The sequence below is a fragment of the Spodoptera frugiperda genome, chromosome 18 (assembly GCF_023101765.2).
Source record: "Spodoptera frugiperda isolate SF20-4 chromosome 18, AGI-APGP_CSIRO_Sfru_2.0, whole genome shotgun sequence".
In the NCBI taxonomy this organism is placed as follows: Eukaryota; Metazoa; Arthropoda; class Insecta; order Lepidoptera; family Noctuidae; genus Spodoptera; species Spodoptera frugiperda.
In genome coordinates this window covers 7,300,355-7,314,183 of record NC_064229.1, presented here as the reverse complement: position 1 = coordinate 7,314,183, position 13,829 = coordinate 7,300,355, and the positions used below count along the sequence as shown (strand labels likewise).

The 13,829-nt window shown below is 36.3% G+C and overlaps 1 protein-coding gene across 1 annotated transcript in view; it reads right to left on the bottom strand.

The window, feature by feature from the left end:
* The window catches only part of LOC118278145 (activating signal cointegrator 1 complex subunit 3), a 31,901-nt gene extending 18,299 nt beyond the window's left edge, over nt 1-13,602 (bottom strand). The window contains 21 exon segments of the mRNA XM_050700214.1: nt 824-1,049; nt 1,645-1,821; nt 3,295-3,431; nt 3,907-4,052; nt 4,592-4,641; nt 4,644-4,688; nt 5,193-5,417; nt 5,785-5,890; nt 6,160-6,443; nt 6,714-6,840; nt 7,458-7,644; nt 8,129-8,321; nt 8,640-8,840; nt 9,230-9,375; nt 9,890-10,041; nt 10,388-10,568; nt 11,020-11,269; nt 11,688-11,969; nt 12,385-12,643; nt 13,144-13,280; nt 13,366-13,602. Of these exon segments, the coding sequence (XP_050556171.1) occupies nt 824-1,049; nt 1,645-1,821; nt 3,295-3,431; nt 3,907-4,052; nt 4,592-4,641; nt 4,644-4,688; nt 5,193-5,417; nt 5,785-5,890; nt 6,160-6,443; nt 6,714-6,840; nt 7,458-7,644; nt 8,129-8,321; nt 8,640-8,840; nt 9,230-9,375; nt 9,890-10,041; nt 10,388-10,568; nt 11,020-11,269; nt 11,688-11,969; nt 12,385-12,643; nt 13,144-13,268 (3,499 nt within the window). The 5' untranslated portion in view covers nt 13,269-13,280; nt 13,366-13,602.
* Nucleotides 13,603-13,829: the final 227 nt, after the last annotated feature.

Below are 13,829 nucleotides of genomic sequence, written 5' to 3'. Positions count from 1 at the left end.
ATTGTGTCTCGTAGCCTGTCGAACGGTGGTGGTATTTTTTGTATTGTTATTGTTGATGGATATGTCACCGGAAAATAACAAGATCCGTAAGTTTATCAATTTACTAGGAAGTTCATAAACTTTCGTAGGATTCTAAACGGGCGATAAATTGTAATATTCTACGTCCACATTTTCGTAAATTTATCAATTTCCGACGTCATACGGTAAATTTATAAACTAACGGATATCTATTCGTAAGATTTTATATGATTCGACCAATCACAGAAATTCTTTTAAATATACGCATCTTTAAAATACGTAAAATGACACACTACCGGACCTTGTTATTTTCCGTTGACAGATCTACTGATGATAAAACATGTATTTTTCATCAGAGTTTGTCTATTTGAACGCGCTAATGTCCAGCTGGTCAGCTGCAAACGCTGCGATGTCGCGCAGCCTACTCAACGCGCAACGTCGCCGTGCCAAAGTTAAAGCATTTATTTCAATTAATCCAACATAAGGCACTTTTGAAATGTAAAAGTGAATTGCCTTGAAAGTGCGTATGCTGCTTTTGATAAGGAGTCCCTCTGTCATTCGAAACTAGTAGAGCTTTTCCCAATATGATAACTTTATTACATAACATTCTAATAACACGAAAGTCAAAGTCAAAATCATTTATTTCAAATAGACTAGGAAGGCACTTTTGAACGTCAAAGCAATTATAATAATATTAAAACCGTCTGTCTGTCGGTTAGTCCTCTAGTGAAGCTATTTGCTCGTTCCAAAGTGTAGATTCCTATGGAGAAGAACATGTAATACAACTACAAAAATCTCCACTAACCAACTTCCTTCCAATCCATATCTCTAATCTGGTCGGGCTTCAGCATCGGATACTCGATGTGTTTCAACGTCTCGATAGTGAAACAGTTGAACTGTCGCATGTCGCTGTAGAAGTCCCACTGTTGTAGCTCTAACATTTTCGCCATCTTCAGGTACAAGCCTGCCATGTACGCATTGTTCTTGCGAAGAGTTATCTCGAAGAGCGCTCTTACTATACGGACGGCGTTCTGTGAATAGAGATTATGATAATAGACTGTTGTGATTGGAAAATGTGTTGTAATATTGTGAATTTAAGATACATAATGAGTACAAGAATGTTAAGGAATGATATTTGACTCCTCCATATGCACTTTGAAAATAGTAAACTGTAAGTTCACAGTTAGAACACAGGTTAGAACTTAACTAAAGTTTACTGCCTTTCTTGCAAAGAGCTATTAAATGTCAAAATTAAAGTGCTTATGAAATGATACTGCATTCTATTCTATTCTGAAGTTTCCCTTTAAATAAGTAGACTAGTTTTATTTCACTAGGTATAAAGAGTTTTGTTTAAATAATTATAAGTCAATTGCCATAATGTGCACCTCTGCCTACCCCTTCGGGAGTAAAAAGGCGTGACGTTGCATCAACTATGTCAATATTATTTCAAGTATTAAGTTTTATTTTATTTGGCAATAGGCTGACCCCTATTACGTGGGACTTATAACACAAATGGTGAAAAGTGGGTGTACATTGTATATAACCTGTAATGTACATATGCATCTCTGCGTACCTCTTTGGGGATAAAAAGCGCGACGTTGCGAATATTAAGATTTCTATACAAACCTGGCTAATATAATTCAAATCGGACTGCAGCGACGATCCATTGACGCGTCCCCTAGACAAGTAAGTCTGCAGCAGTATGTTAATCTTCCAATGTATATCTTCTGGCGCGTCCTCTATACGGAGCTCGCAGTACTGGTCTTTGAGGTTCCATAGCTCTGTTAATTCTTCTTTCCTCACCTGGAATAAATGAAAATTGATTTTATTGTGTTTGTATAGGGTTCAAAATTAATTTCTGAGAATGGTTTCTAGGTATTTGTTTTTTCGATTTTGAAATTGTCCGTTTATATTTGAATAGAGGAAAATATATTTTATTGTGTTTGTGTAGGGTTCAAAATTATCTGCTGAGAATGGTTTTTAGGTATTTGTTTTTTCGATTTTAAAATTATCCGTTACTAGCTTCTGCCAGCGACTCCGTCCGCGCGGATGTCGGTCTTCGCGTGGATGATTTATTTCTCCATTTTGAGTAACTCTGACAATGACCTCTTATAAATATCTATTGGACCAAATACGGCTAGGCCCATAATAATTACGGAGATCTCTCTATTGAGCTACTGCTGTTGAGCCCGCGTTCTATAGTATAAACCTGAAAAATGAAGATTTTTTTTATCCGTATTTTTTCAGTATTTGGGTTTGGTATGGATCCAGTAACAGAATTAACCCTTCTACAGATTTATTATAATATGAATGAATGAATGAATGAGAGTGTTATAAACGTTAGAGTAGACAAATATAATCAGAAAGCTCAGAACTGCTAAGCTATCGGGAGTTATACGTGTTATTGTGAGTCAACCATAAAAGATAGACATTTGCTGTCGTTGAATATTTTTTAAACAATTTTAAGGAGAACATTTCCGTCATACATGATTTCTGTGTAGCTTTAACCATTAAGGCTGCACACGCGACGGAAGCTTAAAAAATGGAGTAAGTTCTCCTGTTTTCCCCACATTTCCCTTCACTGCTCTGCTCCTATTCATCGTAGCGTGATGAAAAGTATACTATAACCTGCCCAGGAGTATGAAGAACAATTGTACCAAGTTTGGTTGAAATCTGTCGAGTGGTTTTTATTTCTATAAAGAACATACAGACAGACAGACAGACAGACAGACAGACAGACAGACAGACAAAAATTTTTCTGATTGCATTTTTGGCGTCAGTATCGATCACTAATCACCCGCTGATAGTTATTTTGGAAATATATTTCATGTACAGAATTGACCTCTCTACAGATTTATTATAAGTATAGATTAGTTGCGTAGAGACCCAAAGTCTTGTTATGGCAAAATATTCATTGCACCTCATACTTGTAGGGGATCTATTTAGAAATTGGGCCCAATATAAGACTTTAGATTTGCCTCATTTAAGAGGCTTACGCCCGAATACTGAAATGCTACTCCATTTTAGGTCGTACTTAAATATCGTGCTATCTCTGTCATTTTATAAAGAATTGATGCTCAGAAGATGCTCTTAAAACTAGTTCTGTCCCTACAGAACTAGTTTTAAGAGCGTCTTAAAATTTAGTAGCGTTTGAGTATTCGGATATTAACCGTGTTTTCTATTGTAATTTTATTTTGTGAATAAGGTTTTATAAAGTTTTAAAATTGAAGTTTTAAAACTATAGTTAAATCACTAATTAGATAAGAGGAGACTTACTTTAAGCTGCTGGAAGTCGGAGCACCTGGTGAGCATTTCCAGCACATACCCTTGCGTCATAGACTTGCGGACCATAGAGTTGAACACCTCCATAGTCTCACACGTTATGTAGTAGTGACTCGCTGTACGACCCAAGTCTGTAAGGGAAAATAGGACAATCACATTAAGGGTATTTTATTTTTGTTTCCAAAAGGCCGTTTGCTAAAATACGTGATTTTGGAATTATCTAAGAAATTAGTTACATTATCAATACCATTTCGAAATATTTTGCTGTGCCTCAGGGTCGAGATCAATTTTATTGCTCGAATGGTTGCGAGCGTGACTGTGGAGTAAGTAATCTCGGGTTAAATTTCTGAGTCAAGAAGTTGTTGGGTATTTAAGGTTTTTAAAAAATATAAAGCAAACTGCATGTCAGTTTTAAACTGTGCTTGATAAAAAATCATCTCCGATCCAAGGCTAATCCTCTATTTCAAGGTACCCATTATTTAACTGGTGAAAAGTGGGTATTCAATTGTATACATATGTAAATCTTTTCCTCTTCAGCAAAATAAAGGGTATTTATTAAAGGCATTACACAATTTTAAGCATATAACTACATAAATCTATATTTACCTGTAATATTAAGCTGCCCCGTCCGTTCGTTGAACCTGATCATGTGCGTGTTGTCCAGCTGCATGGCGGCGGCAGTGATCAGCTCGCGACGTTTAGTTTCCAACATCGGCTCCTCTTGCACGTCCGTGTATGTTAGACCGTATACCTAGAATATTGGAAAAAGGTTAATTTAGACCACTAACTAACATAATAGCGGCTATTTAATTGTACAGTCAAACTGTACAGTTAAATTGTAAGGTGTGTTGGCTGTATGGACCTACGTTTTAACTATGCAGTTGTTAATGTTCAGTTAAAACCTAAGGTGTGTAGAGCAAACAGTACTATACAGATTTAAGTGAATCGAATTAATACTTTTACTGCCAATAAAAATCTGTGTGAAGGCAAATAGATTTTCGCTACTTGTACTCCCCATGACGATATATGTGTTGAAGAATAGATAAACCTGTACAGTTATATCGATATAGTGTCGTAGGTTTCATGGAACGTACGATTTTACTGTACAGTCCGATTGTACAGTAAAATCGTAAGGTGTGTAGCGTGCTTAAAATGCACCTTTTATGGGTAAGCAATTGCCGAATTGGATACCTTTAAACTATAAGAGTTACAAGGGCGTTGCCGGCTTAAAATAAGCACATGAGCTAGATTGTACTGTGTACCAGTAAATAGCAGTATTGAATCGTTACCTGAGGGATGTATCCTCATCCTCACGAAGAGATACGTGTTCGGACTTACTGACTTTCGACAGCTTCTTCTATGTTTGTCACTGTAGCCCAGATTGCAACCTGAAAGATATAAACCAAAGTCCCGTGGTTTTGGACGTATGGATTTCTGACTGCCCTGAATAATAATAGAAGTTTGCATAATAAATTAAGGAAAGAACCAATAAATGTTCTTTTAACCTTCAATAAATATTCGACTATTATTCGAGAACTATTTTTTTTATACATGTATTTATAGATATAGATATAGTCCCGTGGCTTTTGGTCGTAGATTTCTGTGCCCTGTAAATACAAGTAATCCTTGTTCGTGTCATAATGTGTTTATGCTAGCACTAATCTGTGTTTGGCCAATTGATTTTCGAGTTTATTCAAGAACTATAGAGTTGAAAATGTATTGATAGATATAGTCCCGTGGTTTTGGTCGTGTGTGTTTATGCTAGCACCTATCTGTGTTTGGTTAATAGATTTTCGACTTTACTCCAGAAATATAGAGTTGAGAATGTTTTGATAGATATAGATATAGTCTCGTGGTTTTGGTCGTAGATTTCTGTGCCCTGTAAATAGAACCTCAGCATTCAAATTATCAGCGAGCAGATTGATGAAGTTACTCTCAATAGGGAACTGATTGGTCATGGACTTGAGATAATGCGTCAGTTTGTCGTGCGTAGTTATAATGATGCCAGTTCCAGACGTATCGAACTGCGGCCGCCCCGCTCGACCGAATATTTGTAGCACATCCAGGATGCTTAGGTCCACGAATGTACCGTGGCTTTGGTCGTAGATTTCTGTGCCCTGTAGAAAGAAGATAGAAGTAATGTTTGGATAATAATTATATTTTCTATTTTATTCCGAAAGTGTAGAGTTGAAAATGTATTGTTGTAGATTGTGGTAGGTTCACCTAATAGCTCTCATGTAGATTATTATTCTGGGAAAGCGATATGAGATGCTTGAATGTGTATTGGGCCAAACGTGGATTTTTTATTCTCCTCATTACATGTCTAAACATAACTAATTTACAATACGAGTATATATATTGTTTATTCATTATCTATGTTTTTTTTTCTCATTTTATTCGTCGATATCACGACATTTTGATAACTCATTTAAATATTGAGCGATTTTTTAATAAAATGTTATATATGTGTATAAATATACTCACTCTTATAATAACAGCATGAGCTGGTAAGTTGACACCCCACGCTAGCGTGGACGTACAAACTAAAACTTTTATAAAACCTTCCGCAAAGTATTTTTCGACCATATTTCTGGAAGCAAAAAGTACATTTTTAATTGTAAAGATTTTACACAGATCATTGAACGAAAACGAAATGAGAGCGCGTTCAGTAATCTGATTGGCCGATGCGAATGAACCAACCAATCAGAGCGCCGAACGCGCTCTCGTTTCGATCTCGTTGAACGTAAAGTAAACTTGTACTAAGGATACTGATAAAAATTACCTATGATCGTGTGCACGTTTGTAATACTCCAACTATAGTTTTAATTTATTTATTTTAATTTATGTTTACAAACTCACCGATCACTCCTCAGCATACCAGCATGATGGCAAGCAAAGCCACTCGCGAACAATTCACCAAGCTGCTTATTAGGGCTGCTACTTATAGACTTCTTGGCTTTCAGGAAAGCGCCCGTATCTTCTGGTTCAAAATGTTTCAAATGGCCCTTCTTCTGGGCTATTTCTTTAAGGATCATAGCCGTTTGGTGGGTGGCGTTACGCGCGTGCACGAATACCATTACCTGATGGCCTTTTTGTACCATGTCTACTGCTTTATCGTAGCATATCTCGTTCATTGTTTGTATCTGTGGGTATTAAAATGTTTGACGATATTGTATATTTTTATTAAAAGTCAAGTTAAATAATAATTTATTTCAGTTAGTTAAGTGTTAGGGCCAGTTCGACCGGAGTGATACCACGGCCTCACAGAAAACTGGTTTTGAAACAACGCTTACGTTGTGTAGGTGAGGTTATCGGAGCGCCGATTTCCCCTTCCTCGATCTTCCAAATCCCCAATTCCCGATCCCGGTCGAAATATAGCAATGGTCGTCTCAAATAAATAAAAGTTTCCATACCGTTCTGAGATGCACCCCTCCACCGCTGCCGGTTTCCTTGACACCAATAAACTGTTGTTCCAAAGGCACGGGACGGAACCGAGAGTCGAAGTAAAATAGACCGATGTTTGGATTCACTCGTAGGAACCTGAAGATATGAAACAAAATAAGATATAGAAGGGCAAGCTTTTAATCACAGTAATATTATAAATGTGAAAGTTTTGTTTGTTTGGATGTTTGTCCGTCAATCACGCTGAAAGTACTGAACGGATTTTAATGAAATTTGGTATACAGACAGGGTATGAGCTGACTTGGGTGATAGGATATTTTTTATCCCACGGGAACGCGGGTGAAATCGCTGGCAGAAGCTAGTTATGTTATGTTTAGGGTATAGTTGAGTAAATGAGCAGACAGATCACCTGATATTAAGCAATCTGCGTCTCCCCTGGACTTATTAGGGAAGGGTGTGGGTCGGCGTAGCTAAATCAGGTACTGTTTAGTAATTAAGTGACAAAAACAGTTTGAGTAAGCGAAATTATTTTCAGGCCAGCAAACTGTGTTGCCTGCACGACTCCATTTATGTGTATGTTAGCAGTTTATGATTACGAGCCCCATAACCCAAACATATCGAGCACGCCCAAAAGTTTACGTAAGCCTTTTATTGCCAACAAAAAACTGTTAAAGACTATTCCTCCACTAGTGTCGGACAACGTTGTCCGACATGGCGTCTAATGTGTTAAACTAAAATTATGTTACAGCATTTACCTTGCCACATCCAGATAATTAGGCAATGTAGCAGATAATCCGACTATTCGTATCATGTTCTGCGTCGACTCGACTTGTCGCAGCGTTCGCGCGACAATCGCTTCGACAATCGGCCCTCTGTCGCCGTGCAACAAGTGTACTTCGTCGATAATTATAAGTTTTACTATTGATGCTAGTTCCGTGTCGGCTGAAATACAAAATAAAAATGTGTAAACGAGTTATTTTAGAGTCTTGTGTATGTTTTAACCCAGATAAGCCTACCGTCCTATATGCATCTACCCATTAAAGTTGCTAATACCTACTATAATTTATGTTAAATAGTACTAAAATTTGTTTCAGGCTTATCTGGATTAAACTGGCATCTGAGGTAAATTACTTAATTAAATGATCCAGCAGAAAAAAGAATTTAAGACGTCACGCGAATGTATGAAGTACAAGTAATAAAAACAAGAGCTTTCGGCACTCCGATTTGTGGGTTTATTCGAGCCGGCTAATCAGAGCGCTGAACGCGCTCTCGTTTCGATTTCGTTAAATGTAAAGATAACTCGTACAAAGGCTACTGTTTGTGACTACTTATTTAACCTCCATTAACCAAACTACAGATCATTAATTAGCAATCAATTAGCTAAGATTTTGAAATATATAATTCAAATAAAACAAGCAATACTCACTAGCTCCCTTCCTAGTAACAACGTCCCACTTCTCAGGTGTAGTGACAATCATCTGTGTCTGCTGTACTTCAGTTTTGGTCAGCTTCATGTCTCCTGTCAGTTCTCTCACTAGAATACCGAGCCCTTTGAGCCGACGCCCGAAGGACGCCGTCATTTCTGATGCCAAAGCCTTCATTGGAGCTATGTAGATTATCTGTGGAAGATGGGACACCATGTATCAAGAGAGACAATATTCAGAAGAAACATTCAATTTAACTATAAACGAACTTGCAGATAGATTTTGATTTAAATTCCTGTAGTATGATAGTTTTGATTACTCATAGGCAATTGGTGTGCCGAAGAAACTCTTCATAATATTACATGTGGGATCAATCAATTAAAGAAATAAAGAAAACTATTCCATTTTTGTACAAGGTGGCGTGAATTGGAGCCTTTTCGTCCTGTTCTCGTGAAAAAGTCGATATTTTTTATAAAATAAACCTCATTTTAAAGGTAACTAGGTACAACTTACCTTAAACTTATTCTTCATAATAACATTATTCTCAATGTGTTGCTTGATCTGATGTACCACAGTCAGTAAAGCGATGTTGGTCTTACCCGCCCCAGTGGGGGCGCAGATTAATAAGTTCTCGTTTGTATTGTACGCTGTCTGGAATACTACTGACTGAATCCTGTTCAACTCTTTTATGTTTTCAAACGCCATTTGGCCGATCTGGAAAAGAGAAATATTATTTAAAACTTTGTCTAAGATCAGAGAATGGGAATGTTATGTTAATTGACTGGCGTGCATCGTGTAGCGGGTTCGATTCCCGCACGGAGCAACTCTTTGTGTGATCGACAAATGTTGTTTTAGGTCTGGGTGTCATGTCCATATTCACTTGTGTGTTTGTAAACGCACATGTTTTTTTTAAAGAACACATTTGTAGCAATTTACCCAAAAATAAAATGAAGAACTTGATTGTCCTTCTTTCGGTAGGTAGAAAAGGTGGCAAAATAGAAAATCCAGGTAAATCTTCTTCAATTCATTAAAAATTAAATGTGTGTGTGTGTCCGTATGTCAGGAAGTTTTTTACAAAAAGACCAAAATTCCAGTAATAATACCTCATCCAATTCAGCAACAGGCACGCGTTGGTTTCCAACAGTCAGTGGTGGGGGGTCGTTCTTGGGAATGATGACCTCTTCCATTTCTTTGGTGTCTTTCCTCACTGCATTCTCTGGTAGGATCAGTTTGAGGCCCGATACAAATCCTGGAATAGGTATGACAGAATAAAAAGAAGGTTCCGAAGAAAAGCTTGCTTTTTTAAGCAGTTTCACGCGATCCCCGACGCTCGGAGTGTCCTTCGCGGCGGCTGGGGCTTGGGGAGGTTCGTTCTCTGACGCGTCCCGCCTTCTCCTTAGCTAGCATGACTGCTTCGCAGAAATGAGACGGCATCCCAGTCCCCCTAGTTCCGCACCATAGCCTGAACCAAAGCCGGACGCGAGAGGTGGCCGTCGCCGATAGATTTTAAGTGTGGAAGGGCATGAATGGGCCGACTCGATCGGAGTGATATCACCACCTCATGGAGAAGCAACGCTTGCGTTGCGTTTCATCGTTGCGGCGTTTGATTACCATCTGATGATTCGTCTGCACGTATACCGGCTTATACCATTTAAAAAGAAAAATAAATCTGACCCATTTCACTAAACCCAAGATTAAATAAATAGATGTAGTTCCCTTAAAGACCAGTTTGAAATATAACAGGTAAGTATTCATACACTTACCGGCAGAATTTTTAGCATTAATAGACGAGTCATACACATTAGGATACTGCACTTTAGTCTGGAAATACGATATCTTCTGCAGGATGGGGTCTATATTGCTTGACCGTGATGATGTAGAAAATGGTACCACGGGTTTTGATAACTCTGCTAACCTGGAAAATGTTTAGTGTTTTTTTAGAATAACACATTGTTAAGTTATTAAGAAACTTGAAATATCATTTTATTATAACTTTCATGGGACAAAATAAAATTATTTATTATGATATCGGCTTGCTCACTTAATTATCAGTAGAAGCGTGACTGTTGCCGCGTTGGGTGTCGCGGAATGCTGCTCATGAATATGAGCCTCTAGCATGGCTTGAAACTAGTCGAATTCAAAAAGTAAGTAAGCTGATAGCATAATAATTGATGTCAATATTTTTCGTTATATTTATATATTAGATAGACGTATAAATTAGTTAATCATCAAATTCTAAAAAAGAAATAGTCTAGATTTACCTTTTAGCTCTCATCTGAGAAATATTAATCTCCTGTTCATCATCATCTTCTTCGATCCTTCTGTTCTTTGCTTTCTTCTCTTCTTTCCTCACTATCTTTGCTAACATCTTCTCTTGTTCCGACAACACCGACACTTGGCACAGGTACTGAGGCATTTTGTTCTCGGGGAGTATTGCTGCAACTGGAACAGAAAAAAGAAAATAATATTATACTAGGAAGCAACAGTTGGGTATAAAGAAAAACAAGAAAGAAGTAATTTTCAAAAAGTTTATACAATAGGGATGATGGCGATGACTAATTTTTATTTTAATAAGTATCCGTCTTATAGATTACTTAGTTTAAAATATTGGACACATATTTTTTTATTTTCTTACGGATATAAATGACTTTAAAATATCGATTCGAAATATCGACGTTACTTCTAGGTCTACGTTTTATACGTAGAAATGATGTATTGCTACCACTCCTAAACTTCGATTCGCTTTACTTAAGTATTGTTATCTTATATGGCAAATGAAAAAAGGGGCTAATATTTTTCATTACCTAACAGACGGACAAAACAGAATTTTTAATTTTCATACCCCGTCATCATCCCTATTATTAATAGGCATAAAATTATTATAACTACTTACTCTCAGACAAGGTAGGTCCAGCCGGAGGTGCCTTCAAACTATTGATGATATCCTGCCTATGTTCCAATATGTCCAATATAAACTCAAACTTATCGAAGCCGAGTAGCTCAAAGAGATCATTCTGCATTTCATCGTTAGTCCGAGGAGAGTTCAGTAAAGTTATTATGGACTGAAGTATGTCCGCACTTGAGATCCCGGCTGCGTTCTCATATTGTTCCTTTACTTTAGTTTCTAGCCAGGTCTTGCCATACTGGAAATGTAAATAAATAGGTAAGTAATCAAGTACGTTTTCATGTTATGTGATATACTGATAATGAGATAGATAAGTGTGCAATATAATGTTGTGAAATGGTTGGTAATATTTGTCTAAACACTGAATCGAGCTTGTGACTTTATACTTACATCAAGTATACATATATATTTATGTAGATTCTAGATTTATTTTATGAGAGAGTATAGTCTGGGATTGTCATTAATTTGAATAAAGAATTTTACTCTATAAAATTATAAATGATATGGCTAACAACACAAGTGAAAAATTCTTTTTAATAGTATATGATAAGTGATTTAATAATTAATAATACATATTGTATAAGAAACATACTCTACACAATTTCAAAGAACTTTCCTTTACATTTACAAAGTAAAACATACAAAATCATACTAACTTTAGACTCCAGTACAGGTGCAGAAATTTTCGAAGGTCCTGCAGTAGCTTTAGCCTGGCTTGCACTATCATATTTCATAGAAAAATCTGTGACAAAGGCACTTGCAGTAGCAGGTTTACTTGTCAACTTGGCAAGTGGTTTCTTCACTGGTTTGTAAGGAACGTAGTGGCACTGGATGTGGTCTCCCCATAGTTTGAGGTTCTCTTTGTTGGATTCAGCTTCTTCGGTCCTTATGTAGTCCTTTGTATTGTCGGATAGTTGCTCTGATATTTTTGTTACGATCTGTAATGTGTATTGTAACTATTTAATTACACTAGTTACAAGCTGTACACAGATTTATAAGTTGGTAAGTATAAAATATTATCATGTAAAATGCATTAAGGATTATTTTAACATATAGTGTGTCTTGTGGTATGCATTGTACAGTACTCTTAGTATGAGTTTCGGCGCTCTGATTGGTTGGTTTATTCAAACCGGACAATCAGAACGCCGAATGCGCGCTCGTCTCGATTACTTTAAAGCAAACTCATACTAAGGGTATCTGATCTGAACAGCAAAGTTTTACTTTATCTACTACTTTGCTATGACTATTGATTTATTTTATACCTAATTTAATTTTATGTTTCTAAATCAGAGTAACAACATTACATAACATTATGAATAACCAAAAAACCATAAAACACAAAAGGGAATATACCTCACAAATTTTATTAGCCGTTGCAGAGAGCACAGTACCGAATGTTTGCCGAAGTTGTGACATATGCTTCAGCATCACAATATCCTGATCTAGAAACATTCTCAACGTAAGGACCGCAGCATCTTCAATGATTTCATCTGACTGGTCTCCTGTGAGAAGCTTGCAGGCTTCTTTTAATTGCGGAAAGAGTTTCAATATCTCCGTTGATTCCGGCTCGTTTTGTTTCACATAGTTGTAAATGTCTGTGTAGGATTTGAATCTGAAATATTTAATAGAAATTTTAATTAGGTTATAAGGTTTTTTAAATATTGGTTAGAAAAAGCTTGGCTTTGATTGACTGCTTGTAAGTTTATCTAATTATGACACAACTATGTTTAGACATTATGAATAAAATTTAAGCATAAATAGAGTCTAAATATAATATCTAAACACAGTAAAATTATTTTAAATATTTGTATACACTTTGCAGTTCATTATATTGTTGTTGTGAAATATAAAAGATTTGTTTCTATGAAACAATGTTGCACAACATTATATTCTATGCAAGTTTTGGCAAAATGAAAACTTTTAATTAGTTTAAAAAAATCAGAATCATTGCTATTTTGTTTACTCAAATATTGTCATCCAATTATTTCCATAAAAATTCACGTATGAAAAAGCATTTTCTAATAAGATGGAAGGACAAAAATCTAAACATTCTTACAAGAATGGAAATATGGAATAAGGATGGCAATATATAATAAGAAAAACACATCTTACTTCTGTAAATTTTTCTTCTTCAGTTGTAAAGTTTTTGTAGGGTCTATGATCGGCTTCAAACATCGTGGCTTGTCGAGTTGAGTGTGTGCACGAAGAGCTCTGGTGATCCGAGGTAGTTCGATCATAGTTTCCTTAGCCTGCACAAGAACACAGTTTAAAAAGTTTCTAATCAAATCTATAACAAATTTAATGTCTTCCCCATATGTGTACAAACAAAACTACCTTAAAAGTCTCCGTTTCAGTCGGTGTGCTAATGTTGTGAAATTCACAACAATAAATAATAAAGTAAAACTTATATTTACACAATTTCTGATGGGTGAGTTTATGATCTACATATACTGATTACGTTTACACTGCAAATAATAATAATTATAGTAAAAATTAATTGATTTTTTTAAAGTTTTCTTCGTTTTACTCGCGACACGTATGAAGCAGCAAGCAACTTGCTGACATATGACATTGACGTTATCAGATAACAGCAGTGACATAACATAACTGACAGTTCGCAGATTTTGACTGATGACGTTTACAGAGCTTTTTTTGAGCTGGTAACTATTTTTAAAAGTTTCCCATACAGCGTTCTACGAGTTTTTACAGCTAATATTTTTTTTTATGGCTTGAAATTCCGTTAAGCGGATGAGTGTTTTTTTTGTAGGGGCAAATGGTGGTTGGACAACCGGCTGCCG